The sequence below is a fragment of the Zea mays genome, chromosome 5, assembly GCF_902167145.1.
Source record: "Zea mays cultivar B73 chromosome 5, Zm-B73-REFERENCE-NAM-5.0, whole genome shotgun sequence".
NCBI classification, from domain to species: Eukaryota; Viridiplantae; Streptophyta; class Magnoliopsida; order Poales; family Poaceae; genus Zea; species Zea mays.
The window spans coordinates 57,854,455-57,867,535 of NC_050100.1; the positions used below are offsets into that span (position 1 = coordinate 57,854,455).

General features: G+C 46.2%; 2 protein-coding genes across 2 annotated transcripts; one reads left to right on the plus strand and one right to left on the minus strand.

Moving 5' to 3' along the window:
• The first annotated feature begins 2,324 nt into the window (after positions 1-2,324).
• LOC100283121 (uncharacterized) lies at positions 2,325-7,481 on the plus strand. The gene is made up of 4 exons (NM_001156023.1): positions 2,325-2,646; positions 2,727-2,821; positions 3,652-4,102; positions 6,481-7,481. The coding sequence occupies exons 3-4, from the start codon at positions 3,680-3,682 to the stop codon at positions 7,165-7,167; spliced, it is 1,110 nt and encodes a 369-aa protein (NP_001149495.1). The 5' UTR covers positions 2,325-2,646; positions 2,727-2,821; positions 3,652-3,679; the 3' UTR covers positions 7,168-7,481.
• Positions 7,482-9,984: 2,503 nt separating this feature from the next.
• On the minus strand, positions 9,985-11,173 carry LOC100284546 (macrophage migration inhibitory factor). The gene is made up of 3 exons (NM_001157441.2): positions 10,919-11,173; positions 10,545-10,745; positions 9,985-10,352 (listed from the first exon to the last, which is right to left on the minus strand). Exons 1-3 carry the CDS (start codon positions 11,027-11,029, stop codon positions 10,317-10,319), a joined length of 348 nt encoding a protein of 115 aa, NP_001150913.1. The 5' UTR covers positions 11,030-11,173; the 3' UTR covers positions 9,985-10,316.
• Positions 11,174-13,081: the final 1,908 nt, after the last annotated feature.

Genomic DNA, 13,081 nt, shown 5'->3' on the forward strand with positions numbered 1-13,081 from the left:
GGAGACCCTCGGGTGAGGCGTGAATCTACCTTGGTCTACTGTTCCTGCCCGAGGCTGGGCTCGGGCGAGGCGAGATCGTGTCCCTTGAGTGGACGGAGCCTTGACCGGAATCGCGCCCATCAGGCCTTTGCATCTTTGTGCTGATGGGGGTTACCAGCTGAGATTAGGAGTCTTGGGGGTAGCCCTAATTATGGTCCCGACATTCATCAAGTCCTTTGAAAATCTTATTCCACAAACTTTTCGAATCACACTCACCGTCACCTTCCATCTTCTATGCCACCATACTTTAAAAACTTTGACTCTACAAAAATCTTGGAATGACTTATATTTTGGGACGGAGGGAGTACCATTTCAAGACCAAAACAAAATCCATAATTAGAGACATAAAAACCATAGATTGTCTAAATCATCGCTATCATTCAGTATAAAAGCCCACACATGCAAAACATTAGGCATGAGACGTGGGCAGTTAGTTTGGGCATAAAATCTGAGCCTGAAGTCTGACCCTCCCTCAAAAAGAACTCAAACTCGAAACTGTTTAGCCTAATACCCGAAACCCGATGAGCTTCTGCAGGCTGCAAGTATCAAAACTCAAAACCCGAACATAGCCGGTTCTTGCATTCTTGGTGTTATATTTATTTATCATTTGATCAATGCCGTTGGTATTGTTGTTATTCACACTTTTATCAACATTTATTGTCATTGGCAAGATATGGTCGACTTCTTGTTTTGTAACATGTGCGAATAATAGTTGACTGATGTATAATTTAGAAGTGAATTGTTTAGGCTGACTGATATTTAGGTAGGACGAGCTACCGGAATGCGAACCTAAAATTTATAATTACCCAAAATTTTGGTTATATCATCTGAACAATCTAATTTTGGATAGTCTCTAGATACCCGAAATTCTAAAACCCAAAGAAACTGATCGGGCTAACCCCCACGCTAGGGGCTTGTTCGGTTATACCTCAATCCATATGGATTGAGGGGGATTGAGGGGGTTTCAATCCCTAGTAAGTCAAAATCCCCCTCAATCCGTATCAATCCCCTTCAATCCATATGGATTGAAAATAACCGAACAAGCCCTAGGTGGGTAGTGTCATCACGGGGCAAGAAGCCATGGACAAAGGCTGAAAAATCGGAAACGAGCCAAATCAAGGCCCTGTCTAGACACTGTCACGCACGTTGGTGCTTGGCACGAGTAAGCCGTAAAGGCAGCTAGCTCAGCTCCAACCCCAATCCAAGTCGGCGAAGGGAAAAGTTCACATATTCTTTTCTTCTCACGTTTAAATAGCAAAAAAAAACTAAAAATATATAGAAATAGAGATTTAAACCATGATAGTTAGATTTAATTAAAAATGTATCTACGTCCATTTAACAAAAATGACACATGTTTTTATGTTTTATACCTATAATAATGTGTAATATAGATATTTATAGAAAAATGGGAAAACATAAAACCAGGTCAGGCTAGGCCGGGCCAACCGTGACGCGCCTGCTAACCAACGCGCTAGGTTATGTTGGGGTCAGACCGTGAGAGTAAAACTGTGCTAGGTTATGGGTTTACCAGGCGCCTCGATCCGTTTGAACATCTCTAGGTTCCATCGACTCGTTTCCAAGCAAGAAGAAAGGGAAGGAAAGGAAACCCGTTGCTTCCTGCAAATGCAAAGGGATGGAGCGGCCGGATCTCAACGCGAGATGCCAGGCGGCAGGCGCCTGCATGCACATTGGACGACGACGTGGCGATGGCGACCGACGGTGAAAGAGACAACCACATGCATCATGCATGTACGCACGCACGCGGCCTGGCGGAGAGACGACGGAGAGCCCCTGATGATCATGTGCCGCGGCAAAGGCTACGAGCGGAGCCCCTCCTAACCGTAGCCGAACTGCTCGCAAGCGCGGCCCAATGACGCGTGCGCTTTTCCACGCGATGGAGCAGGGGAGGGGAGGAGACGGACGCAACGCGAACGAGCAAGCCGCCCGCCCGGCCGCGTGGCGTGATGTAACCGTAGCGGAAAGGCGGCGGCCCACATGCCCGATGCGGGGGCCTGGGGGTTGGGTTGGGTGTGCTGGCGCTGGCGGGCGACGCACGCGGGCAGGGCAGGCTTTTGCGCCTGGGCGAGTGGAGCGGTGCCGGTGCGGCGGCGTTCCGGTAAGGGAAAGGAAACAGGCGGCGTTGTGTGCTGTGCTGTTGCCGTTCCGTGCAGCCGTGGGGACGGACGGACGAGAGAGCGACCGACCGACCGACGTCACCCGCGCGGCGCGCACCGGATGACGCCCATGCCACTGCCAGCTCCGCTCCGTTTGCTCGCTGGCAAATAGCCGCCCCCGCGCCCGGCGGGGCTGCCGCGTGCCCGCGTCTGCGCAGCCTCGGCTGCCGCCGCCTGCTCCCACACTCACCCTCACACGCACGCACCCCCCTCTGCCGCGGGTCTCCCCAATAAAAATAGCAAGCCACGACGCCAGTGCTCTCCCGGCCCGCGCCTCGCTCTCTCTTGTCTCGCCCGCTAGCTCCCATCCCAGCCTCCCACCGCGCCCGCCTGCCCCAACATCCCCCCTCCCCGCTCCGCTCCACGCACGGCTCCAGATCTGCTACGGCGGCGGCCGGTGGACGCCGCGCCGCGCGTGCCGGAGGCGGTGACGGTGGGTGGCGCTCCACTCCCCGCGCCCCAGCGCTTCGAATCCCGACCGCAGCTCACGCCCCTCCTTTTTTGCCCGTGCAGTGAGCGGCGGATCCTGCCCGGCCGTGCCATCCTGGCGACGATGACAGCGTAAGCGGGCGGCGGACGACCGCGCCCCCCCGGCCCCTACTCCCGAGGTACCTACGACCTGTGCCCGCTTCCTATGCCTTGCGTGCGTTCGGTTCTCGGTCCGGCCGATCCGCCGCGGCACTCGACTCCGCACGCTGCCAGACCGGCGACGAGCGGCGGCGGAAGGGAGGGACGGGTGGGGATCCGAGCTTGAGCTTCCACCCTCCGTGTTTCTTTTTCTTTATATCTGTTTGTTTATCGGTGGCGGTGCTCACTGCTCTGCCTCCTCGTCGGACGATCTTAGCTCGGGGAGCCGCGTCCGACTATGGTGGAGTCCAATCAACGCTGCCTGCCGCGGGAATTGGCGCTCCAGTGAGGTTGGGACTGGATTAGGGGTGCGTGTGCGTATGACGTGCTCGTTTAATGCATGCTCCCTCCACGAACCAAAAAAAAAGATTTGGACATAAGACAGACTCTTGCCTCTCTTTTCGTTTTGTCAAAGTCGTTTCAGAGAGATTAGGGAATTGGGGGTTACAGCATGTTATCAAAGTGGGACCTTGCCTTCGCTTAGGAAGTATGCTTATCAAAGTCCAACTGGTCAAAAAAAAACGAACAATTTGAATTCTTCGTAGCATCATTGCAAAGAGCATATTCATTCATTATTTTTGTTCATGCTACTAGCAAAAGTAAGAAATTTGCACAAGTTCACTCTGTTGTCTGTTAAACGGTTTGTACAACCTGACTGGGTCTTCCCAGTGTACAGTATTAAGAAAATTACACGGTTCGTATGACATGACTTGGTGTTCCCTGCGTGTAGTATTAGGAAAGCTAACCTATTCTCTTAAAAGAGTTGATGACGCTTCACCTTTTGGTTTCTTATAATTTTATCTCCTACTAGGTCATTGGCGTGTGCTCCTTGGCAGAAAATGGCGATGATGGTGGATCCCCCCAATGGCATGGCAAGTCAAGGAAAGCATTACTATACTATGTGGCAGACACTGTTTGAGATCGACACCAAGTACGTGCCGATCAAGCCCATCGGAAGAGGAGCTTACGGAATCGTTTGCTCATCTGTTAACCGCGAGACCAATGAAAAAGTCGCGATAAAAAAGATAAACAACGTCTTTGACAACCGTGTGGATGCGCTAAGGACGCTGAGAGAGCTGAAACTCCTTCGGCACCTGAGGCACGAGAATGTTATTGCTCTCAAGGACATAATGATGCCTGCGCATAGAAGGAGCTTCAAGGACGTTTACTTGGTTTATGAGCTCATGGACACTGATCTGCATCAAATAATTAAGTCATCTCAACCACTATCCAATGACCACTGCCAGTATTTCCTTTTTCAGGTAAGTTTCGCAAGGATCCTGTTTTCAAATAGTTATGTCCTTTGCTCTTGTTTCTTTATTGATGTATATATGTTCAGTAATCTGTCATCAGTCATTACATTGAGAAAGTATGATCATTTTCTCACATGAACTGAGGGGCATTAAGTAATTTCTGTTGTCACACTGAATCTACTATCAAATTGATACAATTCTGTCATGTGCACTGAAATCGGCAAAATTCAGCCCAATAATTGCATGTATCAGAATGGAGATAAATGGAGGACCTGTTTTTTTATTGACTTATTGAAGTTCAATGGGAATGAAGCCAAAGACAATGCTCCCAAAGGCATACAAAAGATTGTGTGTTAGGGTCTGAAGATGAATTGTGATGTTCTACTTCTGAGCACATGGTTGTGTATTCGAGATACCAACTTCATGAGATTATTTTTTAGCGTGAAACTTAAACTATGGAAACAAATATCATCATTTGGTTGTTTTCATGCGCACCCCTGAAATGCTGCGGTAGTGTTAGCACATGCTATGAACTAGTAAACAGAAACACAACAATATTTTGCCACCTCGACATAGGACATTTGACATAAAAGGTAGCCACTAAGTAACCCAATACTTGCACTTGTTTGTCTGTGCATTATGCTCAATCTGAATGCCATCGTTAGGAATTTCTGGTATATCCTATTGAGATATGAGATTCTTGCCCTTATGCAGATCAGAAAATAGGGCTGAGAATTTGCAGCCTTGTCATAAGCTATGCTAGTCATATTTGGCAACACGATCTTCCAGTGGTGTGGTTGGCTAGATACTGTTTAATTTAAGTATTCTGTTTGGTTAATTTACCAGAAGTACATATATGGTGATACAGTAGTGGTTTCGTTAGTCTGATTTGGATCCACAACCATGGATCAAGCATCTATTTTCTTAGTGTACTTTGGCTTATATGAAAAGAACATGCTTGCTACACTTGTGGCCTGGAGGTCCTGGGTCTGAACCAGCATTTTTGCAAAATTAAGCAAGGGTTAAGGTTGTATAGAAGTTCCCTTCTCCTGACTCCCACCTTCTGTTGGAGCTTTTAGCACTAGATATGCCCTCATCGGTTATCACTTTGGATGATATGAGGTTATTCTTGCTGAGTTCAACTTGTTAGATTTGTATATCTGGACAAGCCTTATATGAGCATGGGAATCTGTTCCATTCACCATTTCTCTTTGTGGTTAAGGTGGGAACGAGTCATATTGGCTTTTCAGCATGATGTTTCTATGGTCATTGGAAAGGCAACAAGATACCGAAATTGGTACCTCCCTAGTTATAATGGTGGCATCTCTTGTTACTTTCTCAAGGAGGATAAAAGGCACCTTCAACTCAGTCAGTAGTCATTTGGCTGGGTACCTTTCCTGGTTCAGGCAAAGGCACAAGTGGGCCAATATCCATTTGAAAGCACAGCGTTGGGAATTTTCTACTTTTGAGATATCATATCGGATAACCTGTTGCCTTGTTGAAACTTCAACCATACTCTAATTTCATACTGACATCCAGAGTTCTATTATTTCTTAGTAGTTTGTCTTATTCATGCGTAAAACTGCAAATCATTTATAATTCTGGACTGAACACAGCATACGGTTATATTTTCCGAAAATCTGAAGTCAACAGCTATTTACATTTCCAGAACATTAACCCATCTCAGAAGTTTGGCCAAGTTAGACATGGCAGCATTTGAAACTATTGTATATCTTTTTCTTTTTACGAATACAAAGGAGAGCACTAAAAAAGCATCTGAAACTACTATCTAACAAGTTGCATTTCTTTTTTTTCTCAAATACAAAGGAGAGCTGAGTATCGTTTCATTAAACAGGAAAAAAAGACGAGTATAACCCCACCACCACACCAAACCACACTAAAACAGCATTTGAAACTACTATCTGAAGCTGAGATGTTGGAAAATAATACTATATGGTCCTAACATGAGAGAATCATATGAGCAAATGTAGGCTTGGCTTCAAGCTTGGACCACAGATCTTAGGGGAGTGGTTGTGAGAAGATATGATTTGTTAGCAACCCAGACAAGTTATTGGGGACAAGGATAAACTTGGACCACATACCACCAGTGGCTAGGAAATAATATTATTTAGGTGGTCTTGATTGGGATGTCCTTGACAGGTTCTTGTTTTTCCTCTGAAGTAGCATGTTTGTTATTCGAAAAGTAAACCTTATCATGTCAAGTGGAAACTTCTATTACTGCTCTCGAATGTTGATTTTTCTTAGGGATTGTTTTATTGTAAACATCTCAGCATTTGTTTCCAGATTCTTTTACTTTGTTGATGTCAGTTCTTGAGTTTCCTTTTGCTGAACTAGTACTTATTTGCCACCTTTTCTCTTGACTGTAGCTGCTCCGAGGCCTGAAGTACCTCCATTCAGCCGGGATACTCCACAGAGACCTAAAGCCAGGGAACCTCCTGGTCAACGCAAACTGTGACCTGAAGATATGCGACTTCGGGCTCGCCCGCACGAACAACACCAAGGGCCAGTTCATGACGGAGTACGTGGTGACCCGCTGGTACAGGGCACCCGAGCTGCTGCTCTGCTGCGACAACTACGGCACGTCCATTGACGTCTGGTCTGTGGGGTGCATATTCGCGGAGCTGCTTGGCCGCAAGCCGATCTTCCCAGGAACCGAGTGCCTGAACCAGCTCAAGCTCATCGTCAACGTCCTCGGCACCATGGGCGAGGCCGACCTCGCGTTCATCGACAACCCGAAGGCCCGCAAGTACATCAAGTCCCTTCCGTACGCCCCGGGCGCCCCCTTCACCGGCATGTACCCTCAGGCGCACCCTCTCGCCATCGACCTGCTGCAGAAGATGCTCGTGTTCGACCCGTCCAAGAGGATCAGCGTCACCGAGGCGCTGGAGCACCCGTACATGTCTCCGCTCTATGACCCGAGCGCGAACCCTCCCGCGCAGGTGCCGATCGACCTCGACATCGACGAGAACCTCGGCGTCGACATGATCAGGGAGATGATGTGGCAGGAGATGATCCACTACCACCCCGAGGTCCTCACGAGAATCAGCATGTGAGTATGTGATGTGACCAGACAGGCAGCAATGAAACATGTGGACAGAGGTCTGCTGCGCCAGGATCATCACATGTTCGCCCTTCTTACGAGCTTAACTGCGATTACGGCACCGAGTCGAGGTATCACTACATGTATCGGAACCGTCAGGCGGTCTCTTGTGTAAATATGCGCTGAATAAGATGTGTGGCAATCTCTTGTTTTTTGGTTGTACATGGACCTCGCTGTTGTACGAGTCTGTGAAGTGGAACCCTGGTACTAAGACCTGTAATTTCAGACCCTAATCTGTTGTATGGAAATCTGAAGGCCTTGACTCCCATCTGTTTGTGTCACACCCAGATTTAAAACCTGTTTGTATCACACCCGGATTTAAAACCCGGAAGAACATCACATACAATTTGAGATAAATATCATAAATGTCATTATTACATAACAAAAGTCTTATAAGAGGATAAATAATAATAAAACAAACTAAATATTATTTTCTCGGTGCCACAAAGCTGACTAGGAGACGCCACCTAGATCAACTCGTAAGCTTTATTGCAGGGCGGCTCCTCTTCAACCACCTGTTTTTCACTTGTGGGGGGTTTATATATCGCAAGAGTAAGCTCACAAAAGATCATAGCTCAACAAGTTATGAGGAATAATATGCATGAACTCACCAAAGGTGTGAGTTCATGTATAGTGTAAGGCTAAACCACAATTAATGGTTAAAGCTGAACATTGCTTTTATAAGTTGGTCAAAATTTTATTAGCAGTTACTAAGTGTAAGTATATGTCAAACCATAGTAATAGTAGATCAAAATAATAATAAATGCAAATGACAAATTGAATTTAATTCTATAAATTAATCATGTGAGGGTCTGAGCCGCTCACGACCGTGAGTATGGCTGATATACTAGTTTTACACTCTGTAGAGGTTGCACATCTTTACCCACAAGTCATGTTATCCATCTACCAAGGGATAGCTACTCCCATACACATCTACCAAGGAAGCGAGACATGGTAACACTACGAGGCCTTTACAAAGTTACAGTAGCTTCAGAAAATCCGCTACAGTTTCTAGGAAGCTCCAATGCAGGAACCCCTCACCTGACCGCCATCGCAGCAAAATCAACCCAAGGGCCTCCCCACACTGACCACTCACCTACTGCCCTTGCTCCTATTGAGTAAGGTAGTCATCCACTAGCTTTCCTAGTTAGTCAGCCAAGGGCGTTCCATACCACCCTTGTGGTAGCACTGTTTTTACGGGTGGTCGCTCTATGTTCCAATTAACATAATGATAATATCATGAACAATAAATAACAAATTGATAATAAAAGTATGATCATGAATAATGTGTATCTCCATACCCAAACCATATAAAGCAATAACAAGTACTGCCCAAAAAGTTTCAGTGGTAATCAAGGTATAAAGATAATCAATCTAGGGTAACCTAAAGGGTCCCATAAAAATTAACCTATGGAGATCATTATGATTAATAAGAACATGACTAGGTAAAAATAAGTGATCAAGGGCACAACTTACTTTCAACGAGCTCCTGCTCAGCAGTCTCCACCTGCTGAACCCCTAGATCCTCTGTGGCTGGCTCGTCTACTCGCAACAATACAAACAAACATGGTATAAAAAATTAACATCACACCAAACAACAAAACAAAATGCATGATAATATTCTACGATGCGCAACGAGATTGTAGGAACAAGGATCACTAAATTCGGAGTTACGGTTATTTAGTTATGAATTTCCGAAGCTATTTAGTACCTAGAATAGAGTAATTCAAGTGAACCATTTTAATCCAAGTTTCATGTCTAAACAGAGGTACTAGGTGATGAACAATATTAAAACAAAATTATTGCCACTGGAATGGATCAAAAAGAATTTAAAATGAATTTTCTATGAATTAAATGAGTTTATGTAATTTTTTTGTGTTAGAAAAGTATTTCCTATATTAATTTTCCAAATTTCTCAATTCACTGGATTGCGCACACAATTACCAGGAAGTATGGGGTCTAAACTGTAAATCTTAGGGACCTTATTTAAACTCTGTGATACTGCACCGGGACGGCGGGTTGATAACCAACGATGCCAGGGTTTCTTATGCAAAAGCACCTGAGCGAACGAGTATGGTGAAAAATGGGCCATCCGATCTACAATCGACACACCAGATTAGATCATCGCCCCTCTGAACTGGTATGAGATACCTAACGTCGGATCGGAGGCCAACGGTGGAGATCTTTCCCTTATCCTAGATTCGCTTCAACCGCCTGACCGAGATCAATGGTTAGAATTAGACGTTGAACCGGTACGATCTCATGACCGCCAGATCTTGATCCAACGGCCCGAACACATCGTTTCCCCCCGGTACTGACCACGGCGGAGCCGCACGCAGTACGTTGGCGCCCTGGCCGGCGTTGGCCAACCCTGCGCCACAATGCCACGCGCCCAAATTCAACTAGCCCTACATGACGCGGGGATCAATCCGAAGGGGATCAAGGTGTTCTTACTTGATGTGATGGCGTGGGCGATGTCGTCCATGGCGTATGGTGATCCCACGACGGCAAAGTGATTCCGGTGAGGAATCTCTGGCCACCAAGTGGTTTTCCCCTTCTGCAGAGGCAACCGGTAGTCCCACTTAGACGCGGCGAAGCTCTCCGCCCCGGCAAAATGGACCCGACGCTGCGCCTACGCGTAATTTGCAGCGGCGGCGGAATCTTTCCCTCCCTGGATACGGCTCTGGCGGTGGCGGTCTGATTTTGGATGCGACACCTTGGCGCACATATGAGACGCACCCGGCTTTATCCTTTAAATCCAGGTGTGACAGTTTGGTTTCATACACACGCGTCAGTGCAATTTCCTGTTACACCTGTTCCCGCCTACATTTTCTTTAGGGCTGTAGAATTGCATTACTGAAAAAATGAAGTTCAATAAAATTTGGAATCAGATACATGCCATCATGCACTGCATGCTTTCAGGTGAAAGTACAAAGCCCATAAACTAGTGGTGGTGCGTCTCGTGCTCGAGCGGGATTTTCCATGGACGTGCGGGTGATGGATGACACATGATCAGCGTTTATTGATGTAGTGGTGTTGGTATGTATTGAGCTGGATGTTTGGACGCAGCGACCATCATCTTCGGTTTCTGCTGGAGTCGACTTAGAATGTGGATCCGTTGAAGCCGAAGTTGTGTCCCTATAGCACAACAGACGAAGTCAAGTGTTAGAAAAATAACGACATGCAATGGAAAAATAATGCCAAAGGTAAGAGAGCACTGGATGCCGGATCTTGAGTTCTTGAGTCTTGACACAGCCACACAGGTCAGGTAAGCCGAAGGCTGAACCTGGGGCACACATGGTGAGGTTGTGGGTAGCTAGGGAGGCGTACCCGCACGTCATCGAACTTGATGTAGAATCTGGACCTGCTGACGGAGAGCTTGGCCTCGAGTACCTCGGCGACGGCGGCGCTCAGCTTGCCGTTGACGCCGGGGCCGATGCCGCCGATGGACACGAGCTCGCCGTACGCCGCCGGCTCTTCGCTGGCCGCGAACGACATGGGCACCGACCCGTTGACCGACACCATGACATACTGCACCGCAGGCCGCAGCGCAGCACGTGGGGAATGTTTCGTTTCATCAGAAAGGGCACTGAGCCAAGCCGCCGCTGACCAGCGACCGGGAGGGAGCCTACACGCATTGGTAAAGAGAAGGGACGTGCGACCGAGGCATTGCGCCGAACGGGTGGGGGGCGGGAGTGACGTACGGATTCGGGCTTGCCGATGATCCTGGCGACGGCCTTGGAGCAGTCCCTGAGGATGTCGGCGGCGACCACCGCGTCCACCGGCACGTTGGTGCTCAGGTTTAGTGTCGGCATCCTGCGGGCGGCTGTCACTCCGACTCCCCTGCTGCTGTGCCTTGCTCGTGGATAGGGGAATGGGCGAGCGGGTGGATGACGAGACGAGAAGGCCTATATATAGCAAGAGAGAGCGAAGCCCGCGCCGCCCGTACAGACAAACGCGCTTAGAGGCCGGAGGATTGGGCCGAGACCCATAGGATAGGATCCTTCGATGATGCCACGTGAGTCCGTAACTACAAGGGCCCAACTCATTATTATGAAGCCAGCAATCATTATGAAACATGATGTAGAAGTGTAACACGATCAGTTCATGACAGTGGTGAACCCAACCCTCATATTTAGACTGTCTCCAGCAACACTCGCTATACGCTCATGTACTCTAAATATAGCGCAGGATAAGCTTCTGGACGCCTCCAACAACGACCGGTATAATGTCCGCTAAAATTTACAGGGCGTCCCTGGTCCTTCAAATGTGGTGGACGCTGCTGGCTTCTGTAAAGACCGTGCTTCACTCTCCTATGTGTTGTTGGTTCTGGCAAGCGTCCTCTCCCTTCCCGTCTTTTTATGGATAGTTATTTATTTGCTAAGCGATAATAAACGAGTAGGCTCTATGGTGAATAGGGAAAAATAATTTGTTAAATGGAATCTGTTAACACTGTAGCTATAGAGGACGAAATTTAGAGGACGTTGCTGGAGATAGAGAAGATATAGAGGACAAACTCTTTTAGACGTTCTCCAACAAAATCCGCATGATTAGATGGATAAGCACACACGTAAAAATGGTTTTCTTGTTCGGGGCGCGAAATGTCAAGCCACATGGCTAGACCGTCCGACCTTCCCAGATGCCACGTATGATGCTCAAGACAATGTGAAGTCAAAACTATGTCAAACGAGACCTTAACAATAGAAACACTATTAACAGCCATAACAATATGTTTTCTAACTTGTATGTTTCCTAACTTTGTCATTCCATGGTTTCGCAAAAATGCCACCTAAATCATGTGTTTATTGTTTTCTGAGGTCTCTAAATTTATTTGACTGTGTCAACTTAGTCCATAAACTTTTAAATTATGTCTTTAAGAACTCAATTTCTGTTTGTTCTCTATTATATCCTAATGGATTATTGTGTCAGTTGTCGTGGTCTGTTGGACTCCATCTACTCTTCTCTCTTTGCTCGATGACTGACACTTGAACCACAACAACCTAATATAGACTAGAATAAGTATTAAATTCTTTAGAGACATAATTCAAAAGTTTATGGAATATATATATATATATATATATATATATATATATATATATATATATATATATATATATATATATATATATATATATATATATATACACGCACACTAGTCGGTTGCCCGTGCGTTGCAACGGCTCACAACAATACCCACGCAAACTATCCACCAAAAAGATTTCAAGATTTTTATTGATTGCCTTCGCTCTCCGTATAATATTTTTTTAATTTGACTAACTGATGTTATTATTTACTCCATCCAATATGTCTTGGTACAACGCGACCAATGAAGGGAGCGATTAGAAGAGAGTTCACAACGACTGACTGAACGAACAGAGATTATAGAATAACATAATTCCACCATACAAAGACCAAATAAGAGAAAGTTTATGAGCTCAAGTTTCTAAAATAAGTCACATGAACTCAAACTTATAAAAAAGATAGATCAAAATATGGAGTGGTTGCTAAAGCCAGGCACAATAAAAACTAGATGCGCTCCATACAAATTATACTACTCCATAGCAATTACTAACGTTTAAAATAAACAAATAACATTTCCTTTTACTGTTAGTGTGACAAATCATTGTTGCTCCATCCAATTCAGCAACCTCAAATACAATGGAGTCCATTGCGCCAATGTGGTATCAGAAACAACCTAATGCTTGCAAGAGCCAAGAACACAAGGGACGAGCACCCTATGGTAGTGCCCACATGGATCTCCAAATCCTAACACATATTTTGCAGGATCCATGAGCCATCATCAGAAGAACACAAAACATGTGTAGACAATAAATAAGGTATTAACACACCCAAATTATGTTCAGTCT